This window comes from Triticum dicoccoides, chromosome 5A (genome assembly GCF_002162155.2).
Source record: "Triticum dicoccoides isolate Atlit2015 ecotype Zavitan chromosome 5A, WEW_v2.0, whole genome shotgun sequence".
Lineage (NCBI taxonomy): Eukaryota > Viridiplantae > Streptophyta > Magnoliopsida > Poales > Poaceae > Triticum > Triticum dicoccoides.
Window position 1 is genome coordinate 678,159,657 of NC_041388.1, and position 24,750 is coordinate 678,184,406.

The 24,750-nt window shown below is 49.1% G+C and overlaps 1 protein-coding gene and 1 non-coding gene across 2 annotated transcripts; one reads left to right on the plus strand and one right to left on the minus strand.

Annotated features, from left to right (window-relative positions):
• Positions 1-2,847: 2,847 nt before the first annotated feature.
• LOC119304072 (protein NRT1/ PTR FAMILY 5.2-like) lies at positions 2,848-8,855 on the minus strand. Its single transcript, XM_037581229.1, has 3 exons — positions 8,355-8,855; positions 7,986-8,203; positions 2,848-4,362 (listed from the first exon to the last, which is right to left on the minus strand). Exons 1-3 carry the CDS (start codon positions 8,506-8,508, stop codon positions 2,908-2,910), a joined length of 1,827 nt encoding a protein of 608 aa, XP_037437126.1. The 5' UTR covers positions 8,509-8,855; the 3' UTR covers positions 2,848-2,907.
• Positions 8,856-24,356: 15,501 nt separating this feature from the next.
• Positions 24,357-24,427, plus strand: TRNAG-GCC. The gene has a single exon. It is a non-coding gene; the product is annotated as a tRNA-Gly (tRNA).
• The last annotated feature ends 323 nt before the right edge of the window (positions 24,428-24,750 follow it).

The following is a 24,750-nucleotide window of genomic DNA, read 5'->3' on the forward strand; positions in this document are numbered from 1 at the left end:
TAATTAGCAAGGTGAATACATCTAATTTCGATGAACAGATCTTATGTACTACTATGTGAACCTAGGGATTTAAAAATGAAGACCAATGTGTGCAAAGAAAAGTACCAGAGAGAGGGGGCGATGGATGACGTACACGTACAGCTGGAATCTGGATGATGCGTCGCTCGCCCGTGGCTGCCGCCGGTTCGTGACCTAGATCGATAGTATTTGGGAACAGGGAAGGTAACTTTTTTTTTGAGGGAACAGGGAAGGTAACTGAACCAGCGATGGATGCATGACGTGCGCGCACGGTGCAGCCTGAAGCATTTTGGGCCTATGGGCCATGGCGTGGGTGGTGAGGGAGGATTGCAAGCTGGGTTTTTGGGCTGAATTGGTTAGCTAGCACGTTTATTGCATCAGTTTCGTTTTTTCTTGTACATACACATGATATACAGTATATATATACCTAGTTTTTTGGCAAAAATAATTAATTGAGGTGGGCCCGCCCCTGGCCGGTGGCTGCCCGTACCTTGTCACTGATCACGCTTCCCCATCGCATAGCGCTGCCTCCGCCCCCGTCCGCTCCTGTCTTGACCATGGAGCCGAGCTTGGGCTCGCCGAACATGCAGACGCCCTGGCGTGTCACGGCCGCCGCGTACTCGCCGGCAGCGCGGGCCTTGCCCTTGAGCACCGCCGCAGCCTCCTTGAGCCGCGGGAGCGGGGCGGCGTTGACCTTGACGCTCTCCGCAACGGACGTCGCCGCCTTCTTCTCGTCCTTCTCCGGCGCCCTATCGGGGCACAGATGACGATGACATGTTATCATGCCCTCCGTGGACGTCGCACCCCGCGCCTCCATACCTGTCAAGGTCAAGAGCGCTGCCCCGTCCTCCAAAGCCCGTGGATCAAATCCTATGTTTTTCTCCATCACCATTCACCAATGTATCACCACGTTACGCTACGCCGGCCGAGATCGGAAATTAATTTGGTGCTATAAGGCCTCGTATATACGCATATTTATATAGCTAGGGCCGATTGATGAATGATGAGGGAGCTCCGGCCTGGACTTGGAGTAAGGGACAAGAAAGAAGGAGATGAAACAAAAATAGGAGTAGAACCAAGTGAAACTTTGGATAATTACGCAGGAAAAGTAACATTTGCTTTCCGTTTAACCACAAATCTATTTGCATATTTCCGTCACCGGCCGTTACATTGCGGGGCACCCTTCTAACATGTCACTGGTCAACGGCGCCAGCTGGCCGATCAGGTGGGCTCGGACAGATTTTGGACCTGAATGACACACTTACCGCACTTCGAAGATGTGAATGCCGATTTTCATAATTTGAGGACCTATATGACACTCCTGAAGTAGTTTAGAGACCTACAATGCACTTAACTCCTAATCTTGAGGCAATGAAAGATAGACTCCAACTCCATCCCTGCATCAAACCTGGAATTATTTTACACTTAAAGGCAGCATCAGAATAGACTTTAGGACCTTTAATGAGAATATCAAATTTACGAGATTGACCCTGCATAGTAAGCTGATTAGAAGAGAGGTGGACCTGAGCTGCAATCTTGGGCCTAGAATGGCTTACCAAGTGATGAGATTCAACAGAATGAGAGGACAAAGCATTAGCAGCAATTTGCACATGGTGAGGTAGAGACTTTTTCCTATCAAAGAGAAATCATTTCTAGCCTTCCAAAGACACCATGATAAAGGCAAGGCAGATGATAAATGTTGAGGAGAGCAAGAATAATAGCATGCATATTAGTATGGTCCTGAAGTAAAACAGGAGCTCTAATGAACCATGGCTGATAGAATCATGCCGCTCTAGCAAAATCACATTGAAAAAACAGGTGAAGTTCATTCTCCTGCTGCATCTACAACAAAATTGAGAAGTGTGAACAGAGAAACGGCCAGCTAACCTACTTGTATACGACTTCTAATCCAGCCTGAATACGGGCTGGCACTAACTCCTGATACGTCACGGACACATACGTCCTGAACGGACCCAGTGCAACTCAACATGCAAAGCCAACTCCAACGTAGACTCCTAGTAGGACTCCAACTTGCACTAACCTTACTGCTAGTCTTACATAACTTAATTAATTCAAGATTATTTCTAACATTCTCTCCTTATTAATCTTGAGACACTTTGTCTTCTGTGCTTCTTTGATCTTGACTCAATGATGATCCGCTCCTTGTCGACTCATCTGTCTCGCACCACAACAAGTCAAATAGTTGGCCTGGTTGTTCGAACAAGTCGGACTTGGAGCCATGGCCGTCGTCGTCGCTCGGGTCCTTGAGGGCCTTGCGGCGGCGGCGGCGCTCCTTCCGAGACAGTCGGGGAGGGTGCATGCGTCTCTCCTCCTCGTCGTGATGCAGGACCGCGATGATCGAACACCGTGTCGCCTCGCCCAGCAACTCCCACCCCACATCGGTGAACAGGCCGTCGAACTGCGGCGAGGGCCGGGGACAGGGTTGCCTTCACCAGAAGCTTCTTCCATCGACGACAGAGATTGATGGCGGAATCGTTCGTTCGAGATTATTGGGATTGGAGATTCAGTGAGGGGTATATATGGACGTGAGATGCCTCCGTGTGTGCGTATGTCCGAGTCGAGCCGGCCCCTCTGTTCCGTTCTGTTGTCGGAACGGACTGCATACTAATACTGATATACTGTACGAAAAGGTCGTCGCGTATATAGATATAGCTGCAATCTTGTAGACTGATACTGTACGTGTGTTTATAGTACGTGTGTACTCCCTCTGTAAACTAATATAAGAGCGTTTAGATCACTATTTTAATAATTTAAACACTCTTATATTAGTTTACGGAGGAAGTACTGTAGTAGTACTACAGAAGAGGCTAACTAAGCCATTGGCTCGGAGTAGTAGTAAATTGTGTAGCAGTACAAGAAAGTGTGTAATTAAGCCATTGGTTCGGAATGAATCTTCTTGGCAGCCTCCCGCTTCGCCTGCACGTCCATGTCGACGTCGATGGTGTCGGTGGACTCGGCCCTGTACTTGTAGCGGTGGGCGAGCACGGCGAACACGACGCAGTTGGCGGCGGCGAGCAGCGTGAGGAAGGCGTAGTAGTAGTCGAGGTGCGCGGCGTTGAGGTTGTCGGCCACCCAGGGGCTCCCCCGCCTGCCCGTCACCCTTGTCACCAGCGACAGGATGAAGCTGCTGAGGACGTTGCCGACGCCGTACGCCGTCAGCGACAGCGCCGTGCCCAGGCTCTTCATGCTCTCGGGCGCCTGGTCGTAGAAGAACTCGATCTTGCCCACCACCAGGAACGCGTCCGCCAGGCCCATCAGCACGAACTGCGGCAGCAGCACGAAGATGCTCAGCCGGAGCTTGCCGCCGGTCTGCAGCCCGTGGCTCCGCGCGTAGCTCAGCCGCTGGCTCTCGATCAGCGACGCCGTGCCCATCGTCAGCACCTGCACCAGCAGCCCGATGCCCATCCGCGTCAGCAGGCTGATCCCTCTCGGGTTCTTGGTGTGCCTCCGCACCGCCTTGACGAAGACCCGGTCGTACACCACGATGGCCACGAGCATGGTGAGCGTCACGAACGCGCCGAGGCTGGCCGGCGGGATCTCGAAGCTGCCCGCGCCCATGTGCCGGTTCATGGTCGTGCCCTGCTTCACGAACAGGGTGTTGGTCTGCGCGATCAGCGTGCACGGCACGAACATGGTCACCAGCAGAGGGATCAGCTTCATGATCTGCTTCGTCTCCTCCACCTCCGTCACCGTGCACAGGCTCCACTTCGCCACCGCCGACGATGACCCGCCGACAACGTCCTTCACGGCGGCCTTGTTGAGGAACCTCATGGAGTTGGTGGAGTCCATCCGGAACTTGTGCTTCTTCGTGTAGGCCTCCAACTCCAGCTCGTGCAGCTCCTTGGCGTCGGCCGGCACGGGGAGGCGCCACTTGCGGAGCGCGGCGCCGACCACCTTGCCCATGCGCGTGAAGGCGCTGCCCTGCGGCAGCTTGTGGCGGTACACGGGCGTGCCGGCGAGGAAGATGGCGATGGAGGCGATGAGGCCGAGCGTGGGGATGCCGTAGCCGACCGACCAGCTGACGTTGTCCTGGAGGTAGACGAGGACGGTGGAGGAGAAGAGGATGCCGACGAAGATGGTGAACATCCACCAGTTGAAGAAGGAGAGCTTGTGGGACTTCTCGCGGGCGTCGAAGTCGTCGAACTGGTCGGCGCCGATGGTGGAGATGTTGGGCTTTGTGCCGCCGTTGCCCAGGGCGATGATGTACAGCCCGCCGAAGTAGACCCCCGCCTGCAGCGCCGACGCCGGCGGGCAGACTTTGCCGACGCACTCCGGCGGCTTCAGCGCTCCCACCGACACGGACAGTGTCAACAGCAGCATCCCCTGCATCAGGACACGCACGTCATTTCTGGTCTAGTACTACTACATCACACATGCATGCATCCATGACAATGAGTCAGCAGAATACATGATACGGTACTTTTATAAAACTTCAAAATGGTTTAACTTTCAATCTCAAATTCGACTTATGATCCGTCGTCATCGTCGGGGTTTTTGACAAGTGTTTCAACACTATATCCCATTGACACCCAAAGGATTAATGAAGTTGCTACGGTATTGGTCGCAAAGTTGTACACAAGAGCAATTGAGCGAACGTCAGTTCATTACCTCGTTTCTAAAGTAGATATAATTTCAGATTTTACATGTAGACAACTTTGACTATTAATCATTGTACAAGTATTTAGTAATTAGTAATCACAATAAACATGTAATTAGTGATCTAAAGGCTCTTATATTTCTTGACAGAGGAAATATCATGCAATTGTTTTCTCATCTCATAATTTCTATTTAATGAAATAAATTGATATTTTTTTGACAGATGGTCCAAGACAAGAAGATTAGGTTGTAGTATCTTATCTTATAGTACAAATACGGCCCTTCTTTTTCTCGACGTTTGTACATTCTATGTTGGTTGCTAATAATCGCCATGGATCATTATTGGTGTATTTTATAAGTAGTAATTAACTACAATTAGCGCCTGATGTGTTAACTATTCAGGTCGCGAATTGATCATAGCTCAGATGGCCCATCAAATTTCAAATCTTAAACTTGATACTAATGATCGCATTTTTCTGATCAATTTTAGGCTTTCCGGTGACGGCGTTTCGTGAGAGGAGACATTTTCGTCGACTGTGAGGCGCATGTGATCACTTCATCAATCTCAAAATGTTGTGTCGTCTCAGTATATTGGAGGTGCTCGTTGAAGTAGAGTGTCCATGTGTGTGTGACTTTATAGGGATGAGTGTATGCATGTAATAGAACACTTGTGTTTGTTTTTGGTTTAAAAAATATATACAATTGGGCGTGTTACCCATAGTTGATTACAGAGCAAGTTTCTTGTCCTATGTGATGGAGCCATGCTATCACTGCGGCCATTTTGGCACATGCCGCCACCTTAGGTGCGTAAGTTGCAAATGATTGTACTAATGACTGATATGCTACTTTAATACTATCACTAACAGGACATGCAAGACGTGACGATTTAGGGGTGGCCACAACTCTCGTGCACTGACTTTTCACCAGTGCATGGAAATTAGCTTACATGCATGCATACATGCGACACACACATGGAATAAAATTATAAAAGGAAAATTCTACCACAATTATTCCACTACTCCACTGATTTGTGTTGTGATAATAGCGTATGTCCCTCTCCAAGAGATACAGAAAATCTACCGTAGAGCACAACTTATTTATTAGCAGATGGTCAAAGATAAGATGATTAGGAAGGATTATCTTATTTATTTATGACAGTAAAATTGAACCTAATTCCAGATTCCAGCAGAACACAACTTCAATGTTTCTGGCCATCAGTTTAAGCGATTTAGGCATTCGTAAAAAGAAAGAAGTTTACACGATTTAGGCGATATTGGCCATCGGATTTGTTGTCTATTTAAGCCTCGACCGTAGTACATATACGGCACTTCTTTTTCTCGGTGTTTGTAGGTTGGCTACTCACAATCGCCATGGATTATAATTGGCTTAATTTATAAGTCACAATTAACTGCAAGTTAGCACCTGATGAACATTCAAGTCAAAATTATATTATAATGTTAAAATTGGACGTCAGATTTTTAATCATGATAAATCAAACGTCGTTTATATAATAAATTATGTTATCGTGAGGATAGCAATTGTTTTTAGCGAGACAACATGACGTGTTACCCATAGTCGATTACTACAAAGCAAGTTTCTTGTCCTCTCTGATGGATGGCCATTTTGGCACATGACATATAGGTGCTCAAGTTGCTAATGATTAATTGTACTAATAACTGATATGCTACTTAATACTACTACTACTAAAAGGACATGAAAGACGTGCCAATTTAGGGGCGCCACAAGCCATGTGCACTGACTTTTCACCCGTGCATGGAAATTAGCTTACATACAAGCGCTGGTATTTACTTGGAGATGATTTACTCACATGGAATAAAAGGACATTCTCCCACAATTATTCCACTACCGCACTGATTTCTGCGTATGATAGTGGCAGATATCGCTCTCCATGAGATACAGAATCTACTGTATTCACTTGCTGGCATTCAACGTTTGAAATATTTCTGTACCAGTTGATCTGAATCGAACGGCCCGTGTCACGCACCACTGACCGCGACACTTTAATGGTCTCCTCCTCCAATAATTGAGCCCGAACGTACGTACAACATAAATTTCGGATGAAGTGGTACATCACGCGTCGTGCGTATGCGTCACACTTACGTGCATGTCATTTGTTCTTTCTTTTTGTGTTGCTGCCGGGGAGCATGTAGAGCCACCGTATCCGTATCTCGTGCATGCACGGTGAGCGTGAGAATCAAAAAGGTCTTGTGGCCAGTCAAAACCTACCGTGCACGTGCAGTGACTTAGGCAGTGTGCTAGACGATAGGGTCGCACACTAGATATGTAGTAGGTCCACTGGACGAGTCAAGATTCCACGGCTGGATCGATCGATCAACTAAGACGGCTATTCTCTGGTCCATGGTGTAGCCCACGTACGTGGTACTCTAAACTCTATAGAGTGTGGAGTCAACAAATATGCACGTCAAAATCAATGGATCGACCTCTCCGGTGCGGCAGTCACGATCTGGACCAGTACGTCCGATCCAGGGCCAAGACAAGATGCTAGACATCTCAGCCCGATCTCGTCCGTATCCCACCATACGCCGGCCATCCCGGCAACGGGAACGGATCAGCTATAGAGTACGTGCGACTCATTCATCTGCACATGCGTGCTACTGGCCCAAGCTCAATCATCCATCCGCGCCAATCCGTCCGAGCCAGGCAGCTGGCTCTAGCTGCGTGGACAAACTTGGAGCACTGGTGCTGCTAGGCTGCCTCCGTCCCGGCTTACTACGCTCCCTAGTTTTTAAATCAGAGTTTGATCATCCATATGACTAACAAAATACAAGACATATGCTACAAAAAGAACATTGTTAGACTTATATTTGAAAGAGTTTTTCGGCGATATAATTCTGTTGACATGTAGTTTATATTTTATTAGTTAATTTGTTGGTTTAATTTTATTTTAAAATGAGAGAGGGGCCTAATAAATCCGGACGGAGGGAGTACATATGTGCTACTGTATGATAGAAATTTTCTACTACTATGCTACATACTACTAGGCAGCTAGCTCTAGTATGTCTCGTGGCTAGGGAGCTACTCGCCCGCCTCCAATTTTCTGTGGCGCGACACGGACGGACGTTTTGTGCCACACCAAACGCGTATGTACTTTTTTTCAGGGTGCCAAACGTATATACTGTATGTATGATACAAATTCCCATCCGACTCTCAAAGACTCCGCCGTAATCGCTCGCTGCCACATCATCGATGATGTTATCACGACAGACCGCAGCGACGTCTTCGGCCGGCGCATATACGCTACGTATCTACGAAGGTTACCACGACCATGAAGTATACGAGGTGAAGTATAGGAACGTGTTGTCAATTACCATGAGGTAAATGGCGGAGCCGACGACGAAGGTCCAGTAGCGGCCGAGGTAGGCGTCGGCGACGTAGGCGCCGAGCAGGGGCGTGAGGAAGACGGTGCCGGACCAGTTGGTGACGTTGTTGGACGCCTCCACCGTGCCCTGGTGCATCTTGTCCGTGAGGTAGATGAAGAGGTTCGCCGCGATGCCGTAGTAGGCCATCCGCTCGAACAGCTCGTACACTAATTCACATATAAAATATGCATTCAGCTTCAGACAAATATGGAGCAGCCCGTGCATGCATCCATGGCGTATGATATTGAGATGGATTGGCTAGCTGGATGAACCGAAGCAATCATGTGTGCATTGATTGGCTGGTACGGTGCGTAGTACCTACGATGAAGGTGCAGGCGGTCCAGCCGCCCCTCTTGGAGCGGAGCACGGGGTTGCCGCGGAGGTCCACCGACCCGTCCTGCGTGTACTCCTTCCCGCCGGCGCCGGTGCCGGTGCCATCCTCCACGGCCAAGCTCTGGTTCGCCACCGCCATCGCTGCTACCTCCTCAAGGCTCACTCTCTATCTAGCTAGCTAGCTAGTCTCTCTCTACACTCTTCGTGGCCGGCCGGCTGCAGGCGGGTATATGTCGACCTCGCCCGAGCTTCAAATAGGGCTGGCTGCACTAGGCTGCTAACCTATCGCTGGTGACGGGACCTCCATTTATAGACTTGGTACCAGTGCTCCTAGCGCTACTCTCTGGTGGTCGTAGCGTCGTCCCCACCACGGAGCCGGGCTTGATGTGGCCTCGGTCGACCACTTGTACGGGGCACCGGCACCGCGGCGTTGTCATCACTTTGTCAGCTAGTACTAGTAGTATCTTGTTACGGTGTGGCCAAAGGGCCGGGGAAGCGTCCGTCCGATTGGGCGACTGCTCATGCTCAAGCGAAAGCGATGCGGATGCTACTTGCGGGTTTGTGTATCTGAGGAGGGTAGAGAACAATCGGTGTTGGATCTCCTCTCCTCATTGTACTACTGGTCCGATGGATGGACGCTGAGCCGCAACCTCGGGTGGCCACACGTAGAGGGACTGCAGCCGCGTACAGCAAATCCGAGCCTGCGAAAGCATCCGGACGCCTCCGCGGGCAATGATCGGTCGTATCTTCTTAATTAGCTCCTCTGCATACGGGTACTTGGTTTCTGAAAGCTTAAATCCATACAAAGCATACAAACAAAGAAATCCACTTACTACATAGATAAAATGACCTATATTACCCTAATTCTCTTCGGAAATGTCCACTATCTCTGTGGCCGGTTTCGGGTACATGGACGGCAGCCGCAACTTCGCTGCTCCGCGTCGGCTTCCACCTCCGCGCCGTATGTTCCTATCGTATGAACTGCCTCTTGGCCTTCACATAGGTCTTATCCCGAATGAACTCCAGGATGGCCTGTTGCTCCGCCATCTCGGCCGTTTGCGCGACCGCGAACTCTGCCTTTGCGTCCTCCATGCTGAAGCCCCAGCCGACGCCAGTGTCACAGCCCTAGAATATTGTTTGTAAATAGTTGCATCTTCATCCAGGCATCATATTTAAATTTCTGAAACATGAGTTGAGGATTGTTGGAAGCCTCAAAACCCTAAATAAAAGAAGGGCAGAAACCCTAAAAATCTCATTCATTGTTCCAAAAATGCTCTTCTTAAATGTTTGATAATTTTTGGCAAGGGTTCTGGTCCCAACCAAAATATTGAACATTTTTAAGGATTTATTTTTGGGACTTTGAATTTAATTCATTAGCTATTTGAATTTGAATTATATTCATATAATTAGAATATAATTTCAAATATCCCTGAAATTTTATGAGCTTTTGGAAAAGTCCATCTAGCAAAATAAAAATATTCAGAGGAGCTTTGGCATTGTTTGAATTATTATTTTAATTCAAAACAGTGGCAAAAGAATTAAATAAAAGAAAAACAGAACTGAAATAGAAACAAAAGACAGAGGAGAGAAACCTTACCCGGCCTCACCCGTGCAGCCCACCAGAGCCGGCCCAGCTCCTGTGCTGGTCCAGCACTGTGCGGCCCAGCCCACCTCCTCCTCCCTGTCGCCTTCCTCCTCGCGCCAGTAGGCAGAGGAGGGACTCGGCGCACGCGCCCGAGCTCGCCACGCCACCACCCTGCTCGTCTGCATCGCCTAAGGCCACCACGACGCCTCGCGCCTTCTCCTCGGCGCCGCCTCGACCCCTGGAACCCTCCCGCTCACTCCCTCGTCCCCATCCCCTCCTCTGTTCTTTCTCTCGCACGCACCCGAGAGCGACCGTCGCCGCCGCTTGCTGCTGCCGCGGCCACCGCCGCCCCCTCGCTTCTCTGACCAGCCCACGAGCTCCGCTTAGAACCCGAGCGCCTCTCCGCCGACCCACGCAAGGCCGGAGGACCCCAAGACGACGCCGCGACCCTTCTTCCCCGACCACGGCCGCCGGATGCCGCCGCCCGATTCGTCGTCCACAGGGCCTCCCTGAGCTCGCCGTCTTCTTCATACGACTCCCTGTGAGCCCCTCTCCCTTTCCCCTCATACCCCGTGGTGGATTTGGTTCGCTAGCTCGATTTCCGCCATCACCGAGAGCTTCTCGCCGCCGCGCTCGTCACTACCAGCGCTAGCAAGCCCCGACGACCAAACCGAGCTCGCAGACTACTTCCGTGTGCTGTGTAGATGCCGCTGCGCTGCTCAGCTCCCTCGCCCGCGAGCTCTAGCCCTCTCAGCCGCAACCACCGAACTCCGGCCGCCGCCGCAAGCTCTGCTCCGGCGAGTGCTGACCACCCCGCGTCCTTCCGTCACCTCCTCCGGATGCGCACGAGCGCTAGGAACCCACAGAGCCTCTCCGCGCGGCGTTTGGCCGCCGGAGCAAGAAATCCGAAGGCCTCCGCCGTCTCGGCCTCGCCGGCGTCAAGCCGCCGGCAGGTTAGGCCCTGCTGACCAGGGGTTTGACCCCCCCTGGGTCGATGACAGGTGGGCCAGCCCCCCCTGTTAATTAGTTTAGTTTATTTTAATTTATTTAGCCACTGTTTCACTGCCATGTGGGCCCGAGGCCCTGCTAATTTGGTTTAGGTACTAATTAAATTTTAGCTAACCCACTGACCCGCTGACTGTGGGCCCCAGCCCTTCTAATTACGTTAGTTAAGAATTAACTAAACCCTGTTTAGTTCCTGTGTCACTGACGTGTGGTCCCCACACGTCAGGTTTGACCGGACCAGCCCAGTTGACCCTGCTGACGTCATCATGACGTCAGGCTGACGCAATAAGTATTTTCTGGATTTAAAAATAATCAGGAAATTTCAGAAAATAGCTAAAACTTCAATAAATCATAGAAATTCAACCGTAACTCCAAATTAAATAATTTATATATGAAAAATTATCAGAAAAATTCAAGGAATCCATCTGTACCATTTTCATGCATGTTAGAACAACTTATCACTACTGTGTAGGGCAAATGAAGTGAAGGGCATTTAAATAATCACATATGGAGTTTGAATTTGAATCTTGTATTCAAACCAACTTCATTTAATCTGTTGCTAGTTGCATTGGCTCAAAACACATTCATTTTGCCATGTCATGATCATGCATCATATTGTGCATTGCATTGATTGTGTTCCCTTCTGTGTTGCCGGTATTTGTCCCCTCTCGATAGACGTGATACCGATGATGTGATCGTTGACACTGATGAAGACTCAATGTTATCTTCAGAAGTGCCAGGCAAGCAAAACCCCCTTGTTCATTCCAATACAATCCTACTCTCTCGCTCCTGCTCTCTTTTACTGCATTAGGACAACACCGATTCATCTGTTACTTGCTGCGGTAGCTGAACCCCTTTATCCTTTGCATGACCTGTCATTGCCACAGTAAATAGATGAAACCCACTAGCATGAGTAGGAGTTGTTTGAGCCCTGCTGTGCCTACTCATTCATGTTTGTTTGTCATGCCTGCTACTGCTTAGAGTTGAGTCAGGTCTGATTCATCGGGGATGAATCAGAGGTGTGTGAACATGTCCTACTGTGTGTGAGCTAAGTGTGTGAACACGATTTGGTAAAGGTAGCGGTGAGAGGCCATGTAGGAGTACATGGTGGGTTGTCTCATTGCAGCCGTCCTCAGGAACTGAGTTCTGTGTTTGTGATCCATGATTCAGCTACTACCACGCATTGGGCCCGAAACCAATGGACCCTCTCGGCTTCTTAATCACCCTTGTCCTCTGTCCAGGAGTTGCAAGTAGTTTCTGGTGTTTGTAGTATGCTGGAGGCCGTGGACAGCGCTGACCGTAGGGGTGGGCTGTGATGCGGTAGGCACGTGGCCGGGTAAACCGGGCACCCGTTTGGTGTCACGGAACCCTGTACACATCGTTTCGGGCTGTGAGCGAAACTCCGGCCGGATCTCCTCATGGATGGAACCCGAATAGGCGATAAACCTGGACTAGAGACTTGAGTGTTTAGGCAGGCTGTGGCCGACACCCACGTTGGGCTTCCGCTTGAAGGTTGCCGAGTACATGTCGTGTAAACGGCGGTAAGTGGTGAGAGCGTGTGTGAAGAAGTACACCCCTGCAGGGTTAACCTAATCTATTCGAATAGCCGTGTCCACGGAAAAGGACCTCTGGGTTGCTTATATCAGTTCATAGACAAGTGAAAGTGGATACTCTAAAATACGCAAGATAAGCGTGAGTGCTATGAATGGCGTTCTCGTAGGGAGACGGGAGCGGATCCATAGTGGTGTATTGATATGGTGAATATGTGGACTCGTGTGCGCCACCTCAAAAGAGTTACTTGCAGTCGTAGTTCAGGATAGCCACCGAGTCAAAGCTGGCTTGCTGCAGTTAAACCCCACCATCCCTTTGTTGATAATGATGCATATGTAGATAGTTCTGATGTAAGTCTTGCTGGGTACATTTGTACTCACGTTTGCCTATTTATGTTTTTGCAGAGAGACTTCGGTCTCGCTAGTAGTTCCACGTGGACTTCGACGTTTAGCTTGATACCTCAGCTACGATCTTGTGCCCCGGCAGGATCTGGTAGATAGTCAGGCTTCTCAGCCTTTTTCATTTATAGATGTCTGTACTCAGACATGATAGCTTCCGCTTGTGCTTTGACTTGTATGCTCTGATTGTTGGGTCATGAGACCCATGTTTGTAATATCTCGCTCCTCGGAGCCTATTGATTAAAATACTTGATTTGTAGAGTCATGTTGTGATGCCATGTTGTATTTGCACATATCGAGCATATTGTGTGTATGTTGTTGAAATGCTTGGTATGTGTGGGATCTGACCATCTAGTTGTTTATCTTTAGTAGCCTCTCTTACCGGGAAATGTCTCCTAGTGTTTCCACTGAGCCATGGTAGCTTGCTACTGCTCCGGAACACTTAGGCTGGCTGGCATGTGTCCTTCTTCGTTCCTGTGTCTGTCCCTTCGGGGAAATGTCACGCGATGAATACCGGAGTCCTGTTAGCCCGCTACAGCCCGGTTCACCGGAGTCCTGCTAGCCCAGTGCTACAGCCTGGATTCACTCGCTGATGACCGACACGTTCGATGCTGGGTCATGGATGCCTGTCCCTGTAAGTTTGTGCCACTTTGGGTTTACGACTAGCCATGTCAGCCCGGGCTCCTTATCATATGGATGCTAGCGACACTGTCATATACGTGTGCCAAAAGGCGCAAACGGTCCCGGGTAAAGGTAAGGCGACACCCGTGGGAATACCGTGCGTGAGGCCGCAAAGTGATATGAGGTGTTACATGCTAGATCTATGTGGCATTGAGTCGGGGTCCTGACAGCGTTGGTATCAGAGCTTGACTGCCTGTAGGATTACCAAGCCAAACTGGTCGAAGTTGAGTCTAGAAATTCTTTAGTTATATAAGGGAATTGATTGTGGGATGGAACGTAAGGCTCTTTTTACTCCTTATACCTTATGCCTTCTGATCTGAGTCATCTTATCTTTCCTGCGGGGATTAAGAACTAGGCTATCTTTTCTTTCTATCAGGATCACGTGTTACTAATCCGTAGACTTATAGATTGTTGGACTTAAGCCTCGTTTCAGTTCCTACTACTTCTGTATGATTACTGTTGATCTCGGAACCTTGATACTGTGATGTTGAGTGGTTATGCCACCATTTTGTGAATGTCTCAAATCTTTTCTGAGCATTTACAGCCGTTATGCTGTCCGAGTCATCCCAGGTTTCTAAATAGTTTGAAGCAATTTGCAAAATCCTTTCCCTCTGGTTTCGATGTTCCTTTATGCCAGCTCAATCACACTAATTGTTGAGTTGAGGTAATTTATTGCCCTGACATATATGTTGGAGCTATTATTATGACCCTAGGTGTCTTAGGGGATCACCTAGTAATTTAGCCATGATTGGTGTCCCAGTGTGATGATTCTGGCCTTTATCCTCGAAAGCATTCCGTGATGCTACTTAGTAATAGGTACTCTGTTCCTGGGTTCTTGAACCCGAGATTCACTCCACCTACTTCGTGTTGATAGTAATTGTTAGTGCCTTCAGGATATTAGTAACCTTTGCGATAGTCCTTGAAGTCCGTGGTATCTTCTTCTTCCAAATACCATGAACTACTTATGGCAGAAGTTCCTCGTTGAACTGAAATATCACAACAGGATTATTCTTGAGGAGTTCTCCATTCATAAATCGTGACTCTGCCAGTTCTACCTTTCTGCATGGGTTATCCGGAAGAATTATGTTGAACTCGGTTCGACATACTAATTTATGCATCCACAACTCAGAAAGTTATATGTTCCTTTGAGTTGTCCCTCTTTAGTTGTCTACTGACCTTCGTCTATCAATTGATAGTCAAGAGTATGCGCGCGTTCGTTTGTCGATGCCTATTACTCTTGTGGCCCGTCAAGCCATTCCGTCCTGAATGACTAGGAGAAACAAACTCCAGTACCTCATCCATATTTAGGATTGGGTCAAAGTAGTTGTGTTCCGCAGATTAAGTTACAATCCAGCTTCTGGTCTGCTCTACCCTGAAGTATTACCTTCTTTATGACAGGAATTTCATGAGAATTGCACCACCTTTTGTGAATTCTTGACATAGTGATACTTCTCGCCATCCTTTTTCATTCCTCGGTTCCGTGTTGATGCAACCGGAATACCGACAAATGAATTGTGATGTGTGAAATCAATACTCCTAGCAACCTCGTTGCTTGGTAGTTAAAGGATAATAATTTTATTCTTAGTATGTTGGTTATTGAATCACCATTCTAAGATTGATCGTGCTACCTAGTCCTTATTTCCTGGTGCACTCTTTGATTGATGAGTTAGGATTTGTCAAGTCCTCGCTCATTTGATCATATCATCTTGCCCTGAAAAGCAAGATTGTTCTCGAGCTTAGTAACATATCGGTGGTTCGTGATTTTCCGAAGATCTTCTCGGAAGTACTACCAGGTCGTCACCTGACCGTTATGTTGAGCCCGTGATCAAGTTGGTTTCTTATGAACCACCTTATTTCCAAGAATCGGTGTTAGATATCCCTGAGCTAGTTGGTTAAGCTGGACAACAACTTGGAGAGTTGGAAGATAAAAACTTGTCTGACTTAGTTCGTTCCAAAGGGATATTCTTGTGTAGTGTGTGTTGAAGAAAGATGATATCTTCATCGATTGGTCCCTGTGATCAGTTGCTGGACCTATTGTCTTATCAATCCCTTGATTTGAGTGTGGGCTATCGTCAAATCAAATCAGTACCAACGATGCTCGTAATGTTGTCCTACTCGTGGTTGATCCCTCGAGCATACACCATTACATCTTTGGTCTGACCAATGCTATCACCGTGTTCACATGATGGTGGAATTCCAGTGATATGGAAATTCCGATGAGTTGCTGTTGAGCCCATCAGTAGCATTTTGTCTCCCCCCATGAATCATGTTGAACATCAACCTAGTGTTGGAAACTTGTGTAAGCATTTCTTCGTGTTTCGTTCATGAAGCATATGTTTGAATGAAAGTAGTGATTTTCCCTAATTCATGTGCATATGATGCAAGTTGCCGCCATGAATTTGAGGAAGATTGTTTTGTTTCCCTGGAATCATTCCAAATTAGTCATGCACACGTGCGAAGTATTCTGTGGTCTGGAGACTTGCAACCTTCATTCCATATGTGTCCCGAGCACACCAAGCCACTGATTGATTTGTTCAAGGGGAAGAAGTTCCTTCATAAGAGCTAATCATATGACTTATGCAAGGACTTCGTTATCCACGGTGATGGTTCCCAACCAGAACTCGGTAGTGTTTTATTGTAAGACTACCACGTGGTCATGCTTGTCCGGGACAACGTGTTCACAAACCAGCTCATGTTTTGGAGCTTACTATCGTAGTTCATTTCCTGAGAATCTCGCAACGTCATCTCGTCGATTTGTGTTGCAAACTTTCATTTTTCTTTCTAGACTTGATGAGTCTGGGATATCCTGACACCAACCAGATCTGAATCTCAGGCAGATATGATGGTTGGAACATTCTCCAAGAACTATAATATTGGTCCCTCGATAACCGGTAAAGTGGATGTCGTGGCCAACACACCCAGCCGGAAGACCTGTTATTATAATATCTTGATTGAGGAAGTTGGCCACCTCCCCATAGGGATTTCGTAGGATTTACTCCCTAGTTGCCCCTATGGATTTTGAGATCCCGAAGTCCGACCTTTTACTTGATGTCCTAGATACCAGACCATTTCTATGAATGGGTTACACTAGCACATCAAGGAGAACATTAGAAGCGGAGTGCTAAATGTTTCTCGGTCGATCATCCAGATTTTGTTTCCTTGGCCTCGCTAAGATGAAATCTGAGTTGATGTTATCCTCCTTTGCATCTGCATCGTCCATCACCATTCATCATGGTAGTAAGTTGTGTTTACCGGACCCTTGACACGGATGTTGATAAAACCTTGATGATTGTGGAAATGCTCAAGTTCTTGAGAGCACGCACAAGCGTTACGTGTTATCATCGGCTCTAACTGGGATTACTCTCAGTTTCCTCGACAATGCTGTGACCTCTTCAAACAGTGAATTCACTCCCTATTGTTGGGCTCTTCCCCAGTTACCAGAATCATTCCCAGCATTTGCATTTTGTTCCCAGCTTGCACCGCCAATGTGCCATTTTACCATGGGTCTCTTCCATTTCCGGTGATAAGCAAACTCATCCATTACGTTGTCTTCAACAAGGTAATCCACATCATCCAAGTCCGAGTATGCCATTCTACCGACCCCCGCCAATCGATTGCTGTGACTTGCCTTAGACTGATATAGAGAGTTTCAATGATCTCTGAATCAAAGGTAATTCTTTTTGCCACTTAAGGGGAGATATCTACGAGTCACGGTTCCGAAGGTGTCTCGTTGTGGTTTCATGGCAACTCAACTCCTCCCTACGTTGACAATCGATTACCACCTTCTTAAGCGTGAAATTGTTGTCTACCTAGTGCACCTTCGTCATCCGTCTCTTTCCACCCCTCTTGATGTGTAACTCGTGTCTCAACCCGAGAGATGGTCCTATGTCTCATTCCGTGAGTTGTTCGATCTTCGAGAAGATCGACCCTTCTAGAGTCTCCTTCTTCCCTCCATGTCATGTTGACAGGATTTCGCAGAGCAAGACTTCAAGACAATGATGGTGAATGAATCAACGTTCAACTGAAGTGCACCCTGGATCGTGAAGATTATACTAGTTGCGTTTACCCTTCACCTTACCCTACGCTTGAATCTCGAGACGAGATTCTTGTTTAGTGGGGGTGAGTTGTCACAGCCCTAGAATATTGTTTGTAAATAGTTGCATCTTCATCCAGGCATCATATTTAAATTTCTGAAACATGAGTTGAGGATTGTTGGAAGCCTCAAAACCCTAAATAAAAGAAGGGCAGAAACCCTAAAAATCTCATTCATTGTTCCAAAAATGCTCTTCTTAAATGTTTGATAATTTTTGGCAAGGGTTCTGGTCCCAACCAAAATATTGAACATTTTTAAGGATTTATTTTTGGGACTTTGAATTTAATTCATTAGCTATTTGAATTTGAATTATATTCATATAATTAGAATATAATTTCAAATATCCCTGAAATTTTATGAGCTTTTGGAAAAGTCCATCTAGCAAAATAAAAATATTCAGAGGAGCTTTGGCATTGTTTGAATTATTATTTTAATTCAAAACAGTGGCAAAAGAATTAAATAAAAGAAAAACAGAACTGAAATAGAAACAAAAGACAGAGGAGAGAAACCTTACCCGGCCTCACCCGTGCAGCCCACCAGAGCCGGCCCAGCTCCTGTGCTGGTCCAGCACTGTGCGGCCCAGCCCACCTCCTCCTCCCTGTCGCCTTCCTCCTCGCGCCAGTAGGCAGAGGAGGGACTCGGCGCACGCGCCCGAGCTCGCCACGCCACCACCCTGCTCGTCTGCATCGCCTAAGGCCACCACGACGCCTCGCGCCTTCTCCTCGGCGCCGCCTCGACCCCTGGAACCCTCCCGCTCACTCCCTCGTCCCCATCCCCTCCTCTGTTCTTTCTCTCGCACGCACCCGAGAGCGACCGTCGCCGCCGCTTGCTGCTGCCGCGGCCACCGCCGCCCCCTCGCTTCTCTGACCAGCCCACGAGCTCCGCTTAGAACCCGAGCGCCTCTCCGCCGACCCACGCAAGGCCGGAGGACCCCAAGACGACGCCGCGACCCTTCTTCCCTGACCACGGCCGCCGGATGCCGCCGCCCGATTCGTCGTCCACAGGGCCTCCCTGAGCTCGCCGTCTTCTTCATACGACTCCCTGTGAGCCCCTCTCCCTTTCCCCTCATACCCCGTGGTGGATTTGGTTCGCTAGCTCGATTTCCGCCATCACCGAGAGCTTCTCGCCGCCGCGCTCGTCACTGCCAGCGCTAGCAAGCCCCGACGACCAAACCGAGCTCGCAGACTACTTCCGTGTGCTGTGTAGATGCCGCTGCGCTGCTCAGCTCCCTCGCCCGCGAGCTCTAGCCCTCTCAGCCGCAACCACCGAACTCCGGCCGCCGCCACAAGCTCTGCTCCGGCGAGTGCTGACCACCCCGCGTCCTTCCGTCACCTCCTCCGGATGCGCACGAGCGCTAGGAACCCACAGAGCCTCTCCGCGCGGCGTTTGGCCGCCGGAGCAAGAAACCCGAAGGCCTCCGCCGTCTCGGCCTCGCCGGCGTCAAGCCGCCGGCAGGTTAGGCCCTGCTGACCAGGGGTTTGACCCCCCCTGGGTCGATGACAGGTGGGCCAGCCCCCCCTGTTAATTAGTTTAGTTTATTTTAATTTATTTAGCCACTGTTTCACTGCCATGTGGGCCCGAGGCCCTGCTAATTTGGTTTAGGTACTAATTAAATTTTAGCTAACCCACTGACCCGCTGACTGTGGGCCCCAGCCCTTCTAATTACGTTAGTTAAGAATTAACTAAACCCTGTTTAGTTCCTGTGTCACTGACGTGTGGTCCCCACACGTCAGGTTTGACCGGACCAGCCCAGTTGACCCTGCTGACGTCATCATGACGTCAGGCTGACGCAATAAGTATTTTCTGGATTTAAAAATAATCAGGAAATTTCAGAAAATAGCTAAAACTTCAATAAATCATAGAAATTCAACCGTAACTCCAAATTAAATAATTTATATATGAAAAATTATCAGAAAAATTCAAGGAATCCATCTGTACCATTTTCATGCATGTTAGAACAACTTATCACTACTGTGTAGGGCAAATGAAGTGAAGGGCATTTAAATAATCACATATGGAGTTTGAATTTGAATCTTGTATTCAAACCAACTTCATTTAATCTGTTGCTAGTTGCATTGGCTCAAAACACATTCATTTTGCCATGTCATGATCATGCATCATATTGTGCATTGCATTGATTGTGTTCCCTTCTGTGTTGCCGGTATTTGTCCCCTCTCGATAGACGTGATACCGATGATGTGATCGTTGACACTGATGAAGACTCAATGTTATCTTCAAAAGTGCCAGGCAAGCAAAACCCCCTTGTTCATTCCGATAAAATCCCACTCTCTCGCTCCTGCTCTCTTTTACTGCATTAGGACAACATCGATTCATCTGTTACTTGCTGCGGTAGCTGAACCCCTTTATCCTTTGCATGACCTGTCATTCCACAGTAAATAGATGAAACCCACTAGCATGAGTAGGAGTTGTTTGAGCCCTGTTGTGCCTACTCATTCATGTTTGTTTGTCATGCCTGCTACTGCTTAGAGTTGAGTCAGGTCTGATTCATCGGGGATGAATCAGAGGTGTGTGAACATGTCCTACTGTGTGTGAGCTAAGTGTGTGAACACGATTTGGTAAAGGTAGCGGTGAGAGGCCATGTAGGAGTACATGGTGGGTTGTCTCATTGCAGCCGTCCTCAGGAACTGAGTTCTGTGTTTGTGATCCATGATTCAGCTACTACCACGCACATTGGGCCCGAAACCAATGGACCCTCTCGGCTTCTTAATCACCCTTGTCCTCTGTCCAGGAGTTGCAAGTAGTTTCTGGTGTTTGTAGTATGCTGGAGGCCGTGGACAGCGCTGACCGTAGGGGTGGGCTGTGATGCGGTAGGCACGTGGCCGGGTAAACCGGGCACCCGTTTGGTGTCACGGAACCCTGTACACATCGTTTGGGGCTGTGAGCGAAACTCCGGCCGGATCTCCTCATGGATGGAACCCGAATAGGCGATAAACCTGGACTAGAGACTTGAGTGTTTAGGCAGGCCGTGGCCGACACCCACGTTGGGCTTCCGCTTGAAGGTTGCCGAGTACATGTCGTGTAAACGGCGGTAAGTGGTGAGAGCGTGTGTGAAGAAGTACACCCCTGCAGGGTTAACCTAATCTATTCGAATAGCCGTGTCCACGGAAAAGGACCTCTGGGTTGCTTATATCAGTTCATAGGCAAGTGAAAGTGGATACTCTAAAATACGCAAGATAAGCGTGAGTGCTATGAATGGCGTTCTCGTAGGGAGACGGGAGCGGATCCATAGTGGTGTATTGATATGGTGAATATGTGGACTCGTGTGCGCCACCTCAAAAGAGTTACTTGCAGTCGTAGTTCAGGATAGCCACCGAGTCAAAGCTGGCTTGCTGCAGTTAAACCCCACCATCCCTTTGTTGATAATGATGCATATGTAGATAGTTCTGATGTAAGTCTTGCTGGGTACATTTGTACTCACGTTTGCCTATTTATGTTTTTGCAGAGAGACTTCGGTCTCGCTAGTAGTTCCACGTGGACTTCGACGTTTAGCTTGATACCTCAGCTACGATCTTGTGCCCCGGCAGGATCTGGTAGATAGTCAGGCTTCTCAGCCTTTTTCATTTATAGATGTCTGTACTCAGACATGATAGCTTCCGCTTGTGCTTTGACTTGTATGCTCTGATTGTTGGGTCATGAGACCCATGTTTGTAATATCTCGCTCCTCGGAGCCTATTGATTAAAATACTTGATTTGTAGAGTCATGTTGTGATGCCATGTTGTATTTGCACATATCGAGCATATTGTGTGTATGTTGTTGAAATGCTTGGTATGTGTGGGATCTGACCATCTAGTTGTTTATCTTTAGTAGCCTCTCTTACCGGGAAATGTCTCCTAGTGTTTCCACTGAGCCATGGTAGCTTGCTACTGCTCCGGAACACTTAGGCTGGCTGGCATGTGTCCTTCTTCGTTCCTGTGTCTGTCCCTTCGGGGAAATGTCACGCGATGAATACCGGAGTCCTGTTAGCCCGCTACAGCCCGGTTCACCGGAGTCCTGCTAGCCCAGTGCTACAGCCTGGATTCACTCGCTGATGACCGACACGTTCGATGCTGGGTCATGGATGCCTGTCCCTGTAAGTTTGTGCCACTTTGGGTTTACGACTAGCCATGTCAGCCCGGGCTCCTTATCATATGGATGCTAGCGACACTATCATATACGTGTGCCAAAAGGCGCAAACGGTCCCGGGTAAAGGTAAGGCGACACCCGTGGGAATACCGTGCGTGAGGCCGCAAAGTGATATGAGGTGTTACATGCTAGATCTATGTGGCATTGAGTCGGGGTCCTGACAGCCAGCTCCTCCTCCGGTTGCTCCGTCTCGTCCTCTTGCGAATCCGCCACCTTAATCGGAACTAGCTGCTGATCCTCTTCCTACTCCTCCTCCTTATGTTGCTCCTCCTCCTCCGGCTCCAGCGAGTCCGGAGGCAGACTGGCTGCGGTGTAGGCGGCGCACCTCGCTCAGATGATCTTCTCAATCTGGAAGCGGCGCTCCGGCGTGAGCATAGCACATGTCGTCTTCTTTTCCCGAGCCATGTCGAACGGCGAGGGAAGAGGGAGGTGGAGACAGAGAGAAATGTGCTTGAGGCAGTGGTGCAGAGAGGCGGAAGAGGTTGTGGCTAGGGTTGGGGAAGCCGGCCGGCTTAAATAGCCGAACTTTGGCCTCGTGCGGTGAGCCGGAGTGACGCCACGTGGCGTTCACACCCCCATCGGAGGAGACACCCGTCGGGGTATTGGGTTTTCGGGCGATTCTGTGTGAGACCCAGACGTCAGGCTGACATGAGGGACGTGTCCGGGCCTCCTCATATTCGCTCTATATTTGGGCTGGATATGAGGGTACCGGTCAACCCAAGTGTTTGAGGTTCATTTGAGGCTTCCGTCTAGGTTGTTTTTCTGCAGCCAGTGACCAGACTGTCCGCTAGGGCTTATGAGGTGGGTTTAGGGTGGCCGGCTCTAGATGCTCTTAGCCGGACGGGAAGGAGAGCACGCGTGGACTAGGGTGGTCAAGGTGGCAGGCATTTTCTTCCCCGCCGACGGCGACCTACTCTCGGCCGCGCAACACAGGACATACGCACGACGGCCGGATAAGCGCCGCTGCAGCGCTTTGCTTTGCCTCGGCATTACGTGTCAGGCATCACCGGTGCACGGTGCTGCACACACGAGCACGCCCGCGCCTCATACCAGTTACGTGTACCCGGCAGCTGACGCAGACGAGATTAGAGCCAACCACTGCCCTGCCCCTCCGGTTCGAAACGACACGTTTTGGAGCAGCTCGTGCGAGCGTAGCTTTGACGTACACCATTCTACTATACTCCCTCCATTTTAAAATATAATGCGCCCGCGCTTTTCGAGGTTCAACTTTGACCATAAATTTAACCAACGAGACCAACTGCGGTAGGAGAAAAAATTATATAATTGAAAACTTCTTTTCGAATACGAATTCACTGATATAATTTTTGCTCCTGCCGTAATCGGTCTTGATAGTTAAATTTACGGTCAAAGTTGAAGCACGGGGATAAAGGAAGCACTACATTGTGGAATGGAGGAAGTACTAGCCAACAGATAAACATATTTTTTCTTTCTCTTGCTTGTCTTGCTATGCGTACGACTCTTGCTATGTGTTGCTAATGAGCCTTGCTATGCATACAGACTCTTGCTTGTCCGATTTCATACGACATAGTAGATCAAGCTCCAAACGGCAGCACACCACTAGATTAGGCATCATATAAAGTCGGACAGAGTAAAATCATACGCTGCTGATGGCATGGCGGTCGTATAATATTGTTGGTGTGATCCACAAGATTCTTCCCATGACCTCACAACACAACAGACTAATAATTATCCCTTATGATTGCAGAGCAGATGAACACGATCCCCGGCTGCAGCTACTATATGGCAGAAACATGACGAGATCGATCCTCCAAAGTCGTATAGTAGTAATAAGCGGCCGGGAGCAGATTAACAAGGCGGCGTCACGCACCAATCAGGCACCAGTGCACCACGGCGTCTGTCCCGCAGCTATTATATAGAGTAGATGATGCCCCTTGCTTTCGGATCCATCGAGCATCAAAGTACCGAAAACTCCACGACATGGGCCACCATGCCCGATGGATCCGCATGCTCCATTCGTCGAGACGTAGCTGTCCGGGGTTGCCAAAGACGCCGCAGCGACGTGCTCGATCGATCCACCGGCAGCGCTGCGTTCAGACTTGAGACGGCCGGCCGGACGACGCCGAAAGCTGGAACCGTGCTAGGCGCCGCTCTCCTATCTTGCTTCCACTGTTATGCTGTCGCTGCGCTCTACAGTGGTGTCATGTGCCGCTTCCGGTTGCTAGCTGCTCCCTTGAGCTGTTGCTGGCCAAGCAAGGAAGTTGCGTCCGTCGCTGCTGCTGCTGTGCCTCTACATGCCGTTCCTGGAGCAAGAAGGGGACAAGCGGCCGGCCGGCCGTACGTGCGCACAACCGTTCCGTCACCGCTAGACCTTGGCCTGTAGGAGATCCGAGATCGTTGAGCAAACGGCCAAGATGCAAGAGCTGCAGGGCAGTCTATTTGCTCTTTGCAGCTGCCGACATGCAGTGGGTACGCTCGCGGCCTCCAGCTTACAGTTAGCAATATATATACATTGGTTAATCAAAGTTATGCTAAACGAAAATACATCGGAGCACCAGTGGTCTAGTGGTAGAATAGTACCCTGCCACGGTACAGACCCGGGTTCGATTCCCGGCTGGTGCAAAGCATCTTTTTATTACTTTTGCCGCATCTCATACGAAAGGAAAATACACACCCGGGGTCGTTTCACGGCTGGTGCAGAGTCTTTTTTTCCCTCTCTAACCTTTTGCATCTCGTAAGAATGGCACAATTCTGATAAGTTGGCCATCAAAGTTTGATTTTCTTGTTCAGCCCACATGGAATCGTCCTTCGGCGTCGTCGATCGGTTGCTCATTCCCCGGCCGCCGTTGAACAAACAGTGATCACGAGCGCTCAACACAAGGAATCGTCCTTCGGCGTCGTCGATCGGTTGCTCATTCCCCGGCCGCCGTTGAACAAACAGTGAT

What these genes read in the sequence shown, in the direction of transcription:
- LOC119304072 (XM_037581229.1), bottom strand. Translation starts at nt 8,508, where the DNA reads ATGGCGGTGGCGAACCAGAGCTTGGCCGTGGAGGATGGCACCGGCACC. An exon ending in CGCCTGCACCTTCATCGTAG is followed by an intron (nt 8,204 to 8,354) that starts GTACTACGCACC and finishes TATGTGAATTAG; the next exon opens with TGTACGAGCTGTTCGAGCGG. An exon ending in GCTCCGCCATTTACCTCATG is followed by an intron (nt 4,363 to 7,985) that starts GTAATTGACAAC and finishes GTCCTGATGCAG; the next exon opens with GGGATGCTGCTGTTGACACT.